At 37.8% G+C, this 13,153-nt stretch overlaps 1 protein-coding gene across 2 annotated transcripts in view; it reads right to left on the minus strand.

Moving 5' to 3' along the window:
- Nucleotides 1-1,343: 1,343 nt before the first annotated feature.
- The window catches only part of ZBTB8OS (zinc finger and BTB domain containing 8 opposite strand), a 19,347-nt gene continuing 7,537 nt past the window's right edge, over nucleotides 1,344-13,153 (minus strand). The window contains exons 2-7 of one of the 2 annotated variants that reach the window (XM_012642277.1): nucleotides 8,543-8,567; nucleotides 7,816-7,937; nucleotides 7,512-7,594; nucleotides 6,568-6,620; nucleotides 5,035-5,071; nucleotides 1,344-1,595 (exon numbers count right to left, since the gene is read on the minus strand). In XM_012642277.1, the coding sequence (XP_012497731.1) occupies nucleotides 1,509-1,595; nucleotides 5,035-5,071; nucleotides 6,568-6,620; nucleotides 7,512-7,594; nucleotides 7,816-7,937; nucleotides 8,543-8,567 (407 nt within the window). In that variant the 3' untranslated portion in view covers nucleotides 1,344-1,508. The remainder of the gene's footprint in view (nucleotides 1,596-5,034; nucleotides 5,072-6,567; nucleotides 6,621-7,511; nucleotides 7,595-7,815; nucleotides 7,938-8,542; nucleotides 8,568-13,153) is intronic. The other variant, XM_012642278.1, reaches the window with a different exon arrangement.

The following is a 13,153-nucleotide window of genomic DNA, read 5'->3' on the forward strand; positions in this document are numbered from 1 at the left end:
GTTCGTTTTCACAATTAAGCCCCCATTAGCCCATGATATGCAAAGGGGTTCATAAAAGAAGAGCCCCATCTCAGCCTGGAAATCTGCCCTAACAAAAGGTAAAGAGGTTCTTTTGGATGTTTTTGTTGGGGAGCTACAATTCAAATTTACAAACCATACCTGCATATAAAGAAGGTTAAGAAGCACTACCCCAGTGAGAGTGCTACATATTCATCCGAAGAGCTGCTTTTCAAACCACAGGCTCTTGGCCTAGTCTTCATTAACCCTATTTTCTGTTAAATACCCAGATTAAAATAATACAGTACTCAGAGCACTTAGAAAGCTAATCCTTTCCTTTTAGTCCAAGTTCAACAGGTGATATTTAGCACCACCCAGTGGCAATCTTTTCTTATGTTCATGTGAATAAATAGCAACTTTGCAAACGCTTGATCACAAGAGAGAATACCTCAATCAACAGATACTAGAAAAAAATTGCAAATCAAGTTAAAACAGTTTCATTTTTAAAAAGTCATCTACTTTTAAACATTCAGACTGTTTTAAGATGGTTTTCCTGGCCTCCTGTCTCCTTAAAGATGAATAGCTTAGTTAGTTTAAAAGCAACAAAGAAATCAAAAAAATTCTCCTTTTCTTCTCTAGCTGTATACATATACTGGCTTTAAAATAAAATTACCATGTTAGAAGGAAGGGTCCATTTGTAAGGTATAGTAGTGTATTTTTCTTGTTTTTTTTTTGTCTGTTTGTTTTTGAGACAGATGTGGTGGCATCATCATAGCTCACTGCAGCCTCGAACTCCTGGCCTCAAGTGATCCTCTTGCCTCAGCCTCCTGAAGTGCTGGGATGACAGGTATGAGCCACTGTGCCCAGCCTGAATTTTTCTTATGAGAAAATAGGAGTGTCATCATCAGTGCTTTAAAAAAAAAGTAGAAGAGTGACAGAGAAAATCAGGACTCTTTCTAGAGAAGTCTTCTGATTATTTCTTCTAAGAAAACCAACTGGAATACAGGATGGCTCTGTCCTACAAGCAGACTAAAACATGACCTCCCTTAACATACATATAGATTATATATGTTTTAACCAACTTGGAAGAAAAGAAAAATTCTAGATATAGAAATGTATTTTCTCAAATTATTCTTTTTTTGAACTGGATTCAGTCCCAGGTTGCTGCTTACATCAGTGATCCCTTCTAGGACCACGCTGGAGGGCTTGCATCCCACTGGAAGGGCATGAGGCACCTGCTGCCACAGCAGGGAACGAACAAATGAAGGACCATAACTGCCCCTCAAGAACTGAAGAAGTCTTTAAAGTTTGAATATTGGGAAACAGAGACCAAGGCTGTGCCCTGATTCTCTATTTCTAAAAGTCATACTTTAAGTTAAAAATTTCTGTTCTGCAAATTCCCATGTATCAAAAGAAAATATAGAATTTAAATCATAATATCTTCTCAAAAGGAAGAGGAAAAAAACAGTTCTTCACAGGAGTCTTTTTCTTTTCTTTTCTTTTTTGGTGTCTTAAATGTCAATGATCACAAAAACTTCTGGCTTTTCTTCATTATAGACCTGCATTGCTGAATATGTTATTGCTTTGACTTCTGTTCCCTAAAGTTGGGGTTAGAGAAAAAACAAATAGGAAAAAAGGACACTGAAGTCAGAATCATTAACTCTAGCAACAACTGGCAGAGAGTCAAAATTTTAGCATTATTCCAAAAAGCTAAAAACTCGTGAAACAAATAGCTATCAAATTAATACAGTATTATACACTGGTCCAGCAGGCACGGGAGGCAATATGTGCACAGTGGAGTTAGGAGTTAGAACTCTTAATCCTGGCTTTGTTTCCACCTGGAAGTTGTCTGACCTAACTGGGCACCAGATTTTTCATTTACATAACTGGTTGAATCAAAGAACACAAGCTGTTCTACTGTTTAGCTCAGGGCTCCTTCTCAAGCCCGAAACCACCTCCTCATACTGACCCTGGGAACTCAACCTATTCTCTTCTCCTCAGCTGCCAATACTCACTTCACCTCTTGGGATTCTTCCATTTCCAAGTCTAGCTGAAGAGTGAGATACAGTTTCCCAGGTCAAAAGCTCTCCACGCAATTCTGATACATGACACTCTACCCCACCCTGCCCTAGTTTAGAACCATAGGATTAGATGGTTCTCTTAGGTTCCTTCCAGCTCTAAAAAGAATCTATAATAATTCTGTGCGCCACCAAATGTATCAAGCAATAGGTGAATGGCATTGGCTAGTTCCATATCACAAAAGATTTGAAGATTTCACAGAAGGATTTGAGTGGCACCACCTTTGCTTTTTCCCCTCTGCCATAATCACTTGGCTCACTTGGCAAAAGCACAACCTAAATCAAATTCAACACCATGCTAACTGGTATCACCTTAAATATATGTCCACAGATCTCAACAGGCATTCAGCACTGACCAGTACTCCAGCACTTACCACTAAATTCCCTTTCTCACTCTCTGAGACAATTATTTCACATCTTCTCCTCTAGCATCCCTCCCTCATTCTCACTCTCAATCAACTGTGCTTCCTAAAGAAAATTACAATCAATAGAACTGACTCATCTTGCCACCGTCAAATCTAGCATCCTGCCATATCTGTACTCACATTAGCCTTTCCTCCAGTTACAATGAGTGCCCTGTCCCTGCTCCTATCAGACAGCCAACTTCTCCAATTGAGTACTCCATCCCACACCCTCCCTTACCAACATTTACCAAAGAGGCTGTAGCCCTATCTGTACAACCTTGCCTCCTCCTATCCTCCCTTCTCTCTCTCAGCTCTAGCTTGCAGTTCCTTAACATAACTTACCTCACTTTGGAGCTTTTACATCTGTTTCTTTTGCCTAAAATGGTTCTCCCATATTTCCGTTCACTTCTCATTTCTCTGGCCTGTGCTCAAATGTCATCTCTTCAAATATGCTTTTTCTGACCACCCTTTCCCCTCCTCCAACCATTCTTACCTTACCCTGATGGCACTGTTCACTAACTGAAATTATATTATTTGTTTATGTGTTTGTCTGGCTTTCTTCTCCTACTAGATTTTAACCTCAGTAAGTGCAGAGACCTCATTTGTCCTGTTATGTCTCTACCTAAAGTGCCTTAAAAAATGTCTGGCACATTGTAGGCATTTGATAAATACTTGCTGAATGTATGTATGAATTAACGGATGGATAAGACATGGATTAGTAGAGAGAGGACAACATTAAAATGAGGAAGATATTATTAAACCAGGGACCAGATATTTTAATATGCTATTCATAAAAGTCCTTTTTGCTTTGAAAGGTTATTTGATCATTCATTCAAAAAACAAGTAGTAAAACTGGCACACTGGCAAAACTCTAAAATAAGATTACTTATATTGGGTACATAGATTCTCTAATATGTTAAATTCTAAAACAGCACTGTAGTTGACATAACATTTACAGATAATTGAAACAAGTGGCAGATTATTTATTTTTTGTTTTATGACAAGAAACAAAAGGGAAATTCCAAGTGAAAAACAAGAGGAAAAAGGTTTTATTATGTGTTGTGTGTAAAACAGACCTTTTGCAAATATGCATATAATTAATAGTCAAAGATTCTAAGACTTCTTTTGTTTTTTATTTTTTCATTTTTTAGAGACAGAGTTTCACTCTGTTGTCCAGGCTGAAGTGCTGTGGCACAATCATAGCTCACTATAGTCTCAATTTTCCTGGACTCAAGCGATCCTCCTACCTCAGCCTCCCGAGTAGCTGGGAATGCATGTGCACACCACCATGCCTGGATAATTTTCCTTATTTTTTCTGCAGAGACGGGGGGTCTCACTATGTTGTCCACGCTGGTCTTGAACTCCTGTCCTCAAGCAATCCTCCCGCCTTGGCCTCCCAAAGTGCTGGGATTACAGGCATGAGGCACCGCATCCAGCCAATTATTTCTTTTTCTAAAATGTAGTTTAAAAAGCAAAAGAAGGCCAGGCATGGAGGCACACACCTGTAGTCACAACTACTTGGGAGACTGAGATAGGAAGATTGCTTGAACCCAGGAAATGGAGGTTACAGTGAACTATGACTGTGCCACTGTACTCCAGCCTGGGTGACAGATCAAGACCCTGTCTCTAAAGAAAAAAAAATTCATTTTCAATTCACATGCCTCTCCCTATTGGTTTTTCTGCTTTATGCTTCTCTCCACTGAGGCACCCTCACCAGACTTCATTTCATTACATTGTAATTGAAGAAATGATACTGCAGCTACTGGAAGCAACCAGGATATTCCACTCACCTATACTAATTTAGGCCTCCTTGGCCTAAATGTAGGGGGTCATCAAAATATAGCCCACAGACCAAATCTGGCATGCTACCTATTTTTGTACAGACTCATAAAATAAGAATGGTTTTTTATTTTTTAATGGTTGGTAAAAAATATCAAAAGAATACTATTTCATGGCATTTGAAAATACTATGAAATTCAAATTTCAATGTTCAAAAATAAAGTTTTACTAGAATACAACCACATTCATTTATGTACTGTCTATGGCTGATTTAGTGCTACAACCAAAGAGCTGAGTAGCTGCTATTCTATCACTTTTGGCCCACAGATCGTAAAACATTTATTATGTGTCCATTTACAGAAAAAATTTGCCAATCCCTGTTCCAACAGATTTGACTATAACAGAGTGAAGCCATACAGGTCGGCAAATACAGAATTTAGAGAAGCACAAAAGGTAGAAGGTACTTTAGTGAGTATCTAGTCCAACATCTTCATTATGGGAGAAGAAACCAAAGCTCGAAAAGGCAAAGGGGCTTTTAAGGCCCACAGCAATCTGAGCAAACCTGACCCCGGAACCCAGTGCTAACTCCTAATCCACCAAATCAGATGTGTGAAATCACAGTATTTTAACATAATATATCCTGATATCAGAGAAATTTGAGAAAAATCTATCACTTTATACAAATTATTAGAACTAGCTGAAGTTTACTGTCACATATACGGACTTTATGGTAAGGAAGTTTTTAATGTTTTCAAGGGCTGGATTTTGAAACATACCTGAGGGTGCTTGGACAATGAAAATTCTTCTCCCCACCTTGAGAAGGAAAATTAAAACATGATTAAGACTTCCAAGATTTAACACTTTTTCTCCATATGTTTTTAAATAAGCCTTATAAATGTGGTTAAAGCCAAAAGAGATGGAGGGGTAGGGCAACTATAAGTTTCATTTTGATTTGTCAGAAGACACAGATGTTAAGGAACTTGTGTGCAACAGGCACTGGCTACTCTCAAGGTTGATAGTTCCTCTCAAAATAAAAGTGCCCCAATATAGTGTGGCCACGCTGGACTCTCAATGAACATTGTTTAATAAATATTCTTTCATAATAGAGTAGCGTGTTCAAAATTTTACTGTACTCAGAGCTATAAAACTAATTAAATAACATCTCCCATTGGAGAAAGCAGGTCTGAGTACTACAAAGGCAAAATACTAGATTCTGTAATATGATCTAAACTTGATTTGCATTTTACAACTTTTCCAAAAATGCCCATGATCTGTATAAAGAAGGCTGCTAGAACACATTAGTGTCAAACTCCCTATGACACTAATGTGGCTGAAAATCACAACATGGTGTAGTACAAAGAGCAAAGTTTTAAAATTCTGTTCACTTATTAGTTAAATACGTTTGGACAGGTGTGTTTCCTTACCCTTTAAGAATAAAAAAAAAAGTAGGGGGAGATAATAAGAGACCTCACTTTACAAAAGGAAACTAATGAAATTTAATAAAAAAGGGGGCCAGGCACACTGGTATGTGCCTATAGTCCCAGCTACTCAGGAGGTTAAGGCAGGAGGATTGCTTGAGCCCAGGAGTTTGAGGCTATAGTGAGCTATGATTGACCCTGTGAATAGTCACTGCCCTCTAGCCTGGGCAACATAGAAAGACCCTGTCTCTTAAAACAAAACAAAAGATTAATTAAATAAAATAAAATGGAAAAGATAAGCTATATCTAGAAATAACCTAAAAGATATAATTAAGTGACTGAAGAAACTTGGGAAACAAGACCAATCAGAATGACCTAATCAAGTGTTTGCAAACTCTGGGAGGAAAAGAAAAGTATAATTTGTTAATAGAAGGAACTGGTACTTGCTTCTAAGCCTTTTGGCTAAGATCAAGTATAACAGAAAGAACGGGTTTAAATAGGTGGAGAAGTGAGGATCTATGAGAAAGGATGTGTCAGTGTTTCCCATCCACCAAGCTGGGCTTTATTTAATGCTGTGCCATTTAGCAATTGTATTTTGAGATATATATATGTATTTTTTTTTTCCCTAAAAATCAATGAATTGGGAATCAGGCTTAACAACCAGAATTGACTTTATTCTGACAAGTTTCTAGTCCTTCAAAGCTTAGGTGAGCCCTCACTCCTACTCCTAGGTGTCTCACTAAAGTCAATCTCCAAAGCCCTACTTCACAGGTAGAGTTTAGTGATCCACTAACTCACATTTCTGTCTGTCTTCTTGCCCACTGAGTTCAATGAAGAATATAACTTTAACATCTTTCATGATCTGGTACTGAAAAGAGTTTCAAAACTTACCCAATTGAGCGTAATTTGAAATTTCTTTGATCAATATTAAGTACTTTCACTTCCTAAAAAGGAAAAAAAATTTTCTTAATTAAAATGTTCATAATAGGCCATCTACTGAAACATGTCTAGGTTAGCACCTTTTCTAGAAAATAATAGCATACAACTTCTCTGAAGCAAAGACAATTAAAATGTTAACTAAAGTAGAACAACAAACTAAATATATTTCAAGGAAATGTTTTTTCTTACATACTCAAAGGAGGTATTCTTGAAAAATGTACAATCTAAAAACATAAGTCCAAAGAATTTCTCTGAAAGATACACGATAGAGGAAGAGGATATAGGATTTCAATCACTCACAGCCTATTTTATATAATACTGTAGGCACTTGAACTCTGTAGGTTGAGTAGCTCAGCTGGTAGAGTATATGTAGCGGAGCTGGTAAGGAAGAGAATGGAGGAGTTAAGGAAGCAGAGAGGGTCATCTGTGTTAGATAACAATGATGCTGGAAAGCTGTTCCCTTCTACAGGTTGACAGTAGCAAGCAATCTCCATTTGGCTTTTCCTTTTTTCAAGTTAAGGAAAACTAAAGGCAGCAATTGACAGAGCTGCTACATTTCAAATGAACAAAAAGAACATATGGATGGAGGTAAATATAGCTCAAATGTGGGAAACAAAAAGTGTGAATGAAGACTGCAGGTACACTCTTATCACACAATTCTGATTAGTAATAAGTACATGATCAGAGATCTAAATACAAAATGCTTACATTAATACATAGTTAAGGTCAGGTTAACCAGGAAGTGCCTGTAGTCATTATAATTTCTGCAAATAAATATCTTACATATCTTTATGGTTTGGTTTTTGCATCACATGTTCTATTTTAACTCACTTGTTTATTTTAAAACATAAACAAAGAACCCATTTGGTCAGTAAAAAAGAAAAACCTTTGCTTACCCGGGGTATGAAGAATTCATCAGCACTGAACTTATAAAGCCATTCATCCAAAAAGTGAAACAGAAGAGACTGTAAGTCATCTCCTACACAGGACCAAAAAAAGCCGTAACAGTATGTTGTTTAATAATTCTGGTCTCTAAAAATTTATTTGAATTTAAAAGTGCAATGGATTTCTTAGGCTAGTTGAAAGAGGAAGAACAGGCTCATGATCAATTTTGTTGTTCTTATTGTGAAAATATACTCAGATTATGTAGAACACTGCACATTTATATAACAATTTCTTTCTTGTGAATAAATACGTTACCTTGGGTTTCTACTTCTGTTGTTTGGAGGGGCTCCACAGTCCCAGTATCTGTCATGTAACCAAACATGGCCATTGCACATTGCTCAAATGCTTCCTCCAGAGTATCTCCCCATGCATGTAACCTAAAGAAACATATTCGTGCTATGTGTAACATAATCCATTACAAGGAAGAAAACTTGACAGCAAAGTCAAAATAAAATCAGTATGAGGCTGGGTGCAGGGGGTCATGCCTGTAATCCTAGCATGTTGAGAGGCTGACACAGAAGGATTGTTTGAGGCTAGGAGATCGAGACCAGCCTGGGCAACATAGTGAGACCCTATCTCTAAAAAAATGAAAAAACTTAGCCAGCCCTGGTGGCACATTCCTATAGTCCTGGCTACTTAGGAGGCTGAAGCAGGAAGATTACTTGAGCCCAGGAGTTTGAGGTTACAGTGAGCTATGATCACACCACTGCAATCTAGCCCAGGTGACAGAGCAAGACTCTGTCTCTAAAAATAAATAAACAAAAATTTAAAAAAACAAAATCAATATGATAAATACACAGCTAAATCAGTGCCTCAACCAATTTAATGACACTGAAATTGGGTGCTTTTTAACCATCATTTTCATGTTGTGAAGGAACCAAAATGAGAGGAGAAAAATTAAAACTAAGGGACACTAAGATCAAAATATTCAGGTTTTCTATATAAAGACAGTTTCAAGGTAACAAACTCTAGCTATACTCACTGAACATCCGCTGTATGATCCAAATCTGAGGGAGAAAGGGAAAACACTTATAAGTCACTAAACTTGACTCTCAAATCACAAGAAAATAACTTTAGTTTACTATTATTAAGAACATCATCCTTGGAGACCAGAAGAATGTGGGGAAGCTCATACCTTTTCCTTTCCATTTATTCAACAAAGATAATTCCTTGTTAGGGTAATTTTTTTAAAAGCCAAGGTTTATATTTAAATGAACAACACTTTCTGGAAGGCAGCAGGGCCAGGGTCTTCTAGGTCTGTGGTCCCCAACAGCTGTCACCCCGGCCTGTTAGGAATCTGCCTATTAGGAACTGGGCAACACAGCAGGAGGCAAGCAAAGGCCTGGGCTCCACCTCCTGTCAGATAAGCGGCTGCATTAGATTCTGCATTATGATGAGTTGTATAATTCTTTCATTATACATTACAATGTAATAATAGAAATAGAATGCACAATAAATATAATATGCTTGAATCATCCTGAAACCATCCTCCACCCACTCTGTAGAAAAACTGTCTTCCAGGAAACCGGTCCCTGGTGCCAAAAAGGCCAGGGACTGCTGTTCTAGGTGATCTAAAAAATGTCTCATATATTTTAATTTCTCAATAAACAAATGCCATTTCCTGCTGTTAGATACTTTTTCTCAATAAAACAAATCAGGACCAGGCACGGTGGCTCATGCCTGTAATCCTAGCACTCTGGGAGGCTGAGGCGGGAGGATCACTTGAGCTCAGGAGTTCGAAACCAGCCTGAGCAAGAGCGAGACCCCATCTCTACTAAAAATAGAAAAAATTAGCAAGTCAACTAAAAATAGAAATAAAAAATTAGCCGGGCGTGGTGGCTTGCGCCTGTAGTCCCAGCTACCTGGGAAGCTGAGGCAGGAGGATCGCTTGAGCCCAGGAGTTTGAGGTTGCTGTGAGCTAGGCTGACACCACGGCACTCACTCTAGCCTGGGCAACAAAAGTGAGATTCTGTTTAAAAAAAAAAAACAAAACAACAAAACAAACCAGTATCTTTTCTAAATATCTACGGTGTAAATGATCAAAATTCTAGCAACTATATTATCAACAAAGATATAAAATTACAGATTTCTCTGTCTTACCTTTTCACGAACAAGTAACCTAACCTTAGATAAGATCATTTTGGAAAGTAAACTCCACAATATATATCATCAGCTTTTTCCCGACATTACCACAGGAACACCAGAAAGTAACAATGTCTACTATAGCACGCTCCCATCGAATCTGTTGTCCTAACATTTTCATAATCTCTTCTTCACCTGTACCATAACTCCCATCAATTCTTCCCACTTAGGATCATAGAACATTAGGGCTAGAAGGAATTCTTAGAGATCACTTCATATAATTCCTTCACTTACGAGAGGAAACCTGAAATCCAGAGAGATTGTATGACCTGTTGATTAGAGGCAGAGTTGGGACTAGAACTGAGGTTTTCTGAGGCCCAGTTTACTGCACTGTGCACTATGACATATCTTATTTAGTTTGAATTCATCTCTAATTCACTGAGAAATATTACTAAGAATTAAGTTTTAGGCACTCAGGGGCTCAATGCCGGCAGAGATCACAAACTAAAGAAAAAGACAGGTATTAACCTAAGAGAAATGAAAACGTGTTCACAAAAAGACATATAAGAATGTTCACAATTTTATTTCCAGAAATTAAAAACTCAGTGTCCATCAATAAGAGAACAGATAAACTGAGGTAAATCATATAATGGAATACTACTCAGCAGCAAAAAAAAAAAAAGCATAAACTACTGATATATGCATTAACATGAATCTCAAAAGCTGAATGAGAACTGCAGAACTCTCAGTACCTAACAACTCCATCAAAACCACCGCATTAGCACATGCCTGTAGTCCCAGCTACTCCAGAGGCTGAGGCAGTAGGATCGCTTGAACCCAGGAGTTTGAGGTTGCTGTGAGCTAGGATGATGCCACGGCACTCACTCTAGCCAGGGCAACAGAGTGAGACTCTGTCTCGAGGAAAAAAAAAAAAAACACCGCATTAGACCAAAATCTAGCATGGCTTCTAGCAGCATAGGGCTGGGTCCCTAAGATGACCATAATCACCCTCTCCCACACCCACCCCCCACTGAAATGCCAGCTTGAGAAAGTGGAACAGGGTCAGAAGGATTTACTGTTTGTCCCAGCCAACACCTGACATAGGCCCCTGACCTTTCTTTCTTACAGCATGTACTAAAAAGAGCTTACAATTGTAAATATGTATCTCTTACAACTCAGCAGTGTCTTTCTCAAAGACCTGAGAGCCATTCCTTTGAAATGTTATCATTAGGAAGGATGGGGCCTCTGTCTCTCAGTCTCTGTGGGAGGATAGAATCCTAACTTGGATAACTGTCAGCTAGCAGACACAGCTAGCCTAATCATATTTACACTGACCAACCCTTTGTACTTTCTCAGCTCTCTGACTCTACTGAGCTCCCACTCTCTCCCCTCCTCATTCTCCCTTTAAAATGCCCAGTCATCTTTGTACAAATCAGAATGGAGCTCAGCTCTTTCCCCTATGGTTAGTAATTAATGAAAACAACTTGTATCTGTGGCCTCGACTAACATCCAGCTGTGTTTACCTTTGACATGAGTGAAGAAGCCAGATGTAGAAGAATCTATAATGTATGGTTCCATTTTTATTAAACTCTAAATAAAACAGGCAAAATTAAGTAATGGTGATTGAAAACACAACAGTGTTTGCCTCAAGGTAAGAGGGTAGAGGACTGGAAAGAAACAAAAGGGAACTGTCTAAGGTGATGGAAATTTTATTTTATTTTTTTTGGAGAGGGAATCTCACTCTGTCGTCCCAACCATAGTGCAATGGTGTCATCGTAGCTCAGTAATGTCATCACAGTTCAAACCTCAAACTCCTGGGCTCAAGGGATCCTCCTGCTTCAGCCTCCCATGTAGCTGGGACAACAGGCACGTGCCACCACCACGCCTGGCTAATTTTTCTATTATCTATTTGTAGGGGCGGGGTCTGCTCCTGCACAGGCTAGTCTTGAACTCCTGACCTCAAGGGATCCTCCTGTGTTGGCCTCCCAAATGCTAGGATTACAGGTGTGAGCCACTGTGCCGGCTTGGCCTTTTCTGTTCTTTTTTCTTTCTTTTTTTTCTTAGGCCCCTCTCTTCTAGGATGGAAATGTTCCAAAGTTTGATCGCAGTGTTTGTTATGCAAATGTTATTTATTTATCAAAACTCATTGGACTTTACACTTTAAGATCTGAGCACTTTGCTCAGGTGTAATATGTAAATTATACCTCCAGTTTAAAAAGACAATGACAATTGCTATAGGGCAGTGGTTCTTAAATTTTTGGGTCTCAGGAACACTTTACTCTCTTAAAAATTATTGAGGATCCCATAGAGCTTTTGTTTATATGGGTTATATCTGTCAATATTAACCACATTGGAAATTTTAACTGAAAAAATTTAAAAATACTTATTAATTCATTTAAAAATAGCAATAAACCCATTTTATTTAACATAAATTGCATATTTTGGTTTCGTTATTTTTTTGAGAGACTGGGTCTCTCATGTTGCCTGGTTTGGAATGCGGTGGCTATTCACAGCTGCCACCTTAGCACACTACAGCTTCACACTCCCGGGCTCAAGCGCCACCACTGGGCCTTGCCTTGCATATTTTTTTGGAAAACAACTATGTTATCATAAAATTTAGTAAAGAATGGCAGTTTTGCATTTTTTCAAATATTTTTAATGTCTGACTTTCAATGTGTTGCAACATATTCATTTAGTGTAAGTGCATAAATAAAATCCAACCTCACAGAGATGCAGGAGGAAAAGAGGAAAGTATTTTAACAGTTTTTCAAGTAGTTGTGGATAGTCTTCTTCAATGTTATAACAACAATCAAAACGTGGCAGTTTTTAAAAGATTAGTTGCGATGTGGAATCTGAAGTCTTAACAGTGAATTTTTCATACTCTGTAAAATTAAAATCCATTGATCTACTGTACATTTAGAATGACTCTTATCCATGCCTGAGTGTGTAACATCAAGCATTGGAAAATATTTGGAAAATATTAGTTTACTGAGTTATACAGATAATGTTGACATATGTAATTACAAAGAATTTTTTAAAAACATATTTGTTAATATCACCACCAATCTCATCGGAAAAGTCTTTAAGTACTGGGAAGCTGTCAAGCTCATGACGGCAGATACAAATTTTCCAAAATTCTAATTTCACCTGAAAGCCTGAATTTTATCATTACGAACAAATACTGTCGGTTATTTTCCTTGATGTGACAGATCACTTTGTTCATTTTCAAGAAAATATCTGCCAAATACCCAAGTCAGAATAACAACAGTATGTCTTTCATTCTTTCAATAAAAAATGGTATTCCATGAAAAAAGCACCTAGTTCAGCTCACAACTCAATTACACAAGTTCTTTCCCTTGTGTAATCAATCCTTTGACAAGCAGGAGAAACACTTTATATATGCTTCCCATTGTTACACAGAATATCAAAAAGGCATGTATGGAGAGTATTAAAAAGTTAATAAAATTAACATTTTTTACTGATTCAACAAGGACATTCTTAAGTGAAATGA

The sequence above is a fragment of the Propithecus coquereli genome, unplaced genomic scaffold (genome assembly GCF_000956105.1).
Source record: "Propithecus coquereli isolate 6110/MARCELLA unplaced genomic scaffold, Pcoq_1.0 Scaffold178, whole genome shotgun sequence".
In the NCBI taxonomy this organism is placed as follows: domain Eukaryota; kingdom Metazoa; phylum Chordata; class Mammalia; order Primates; family Indriidae; genus Propithecus; species Propithecus coquereli.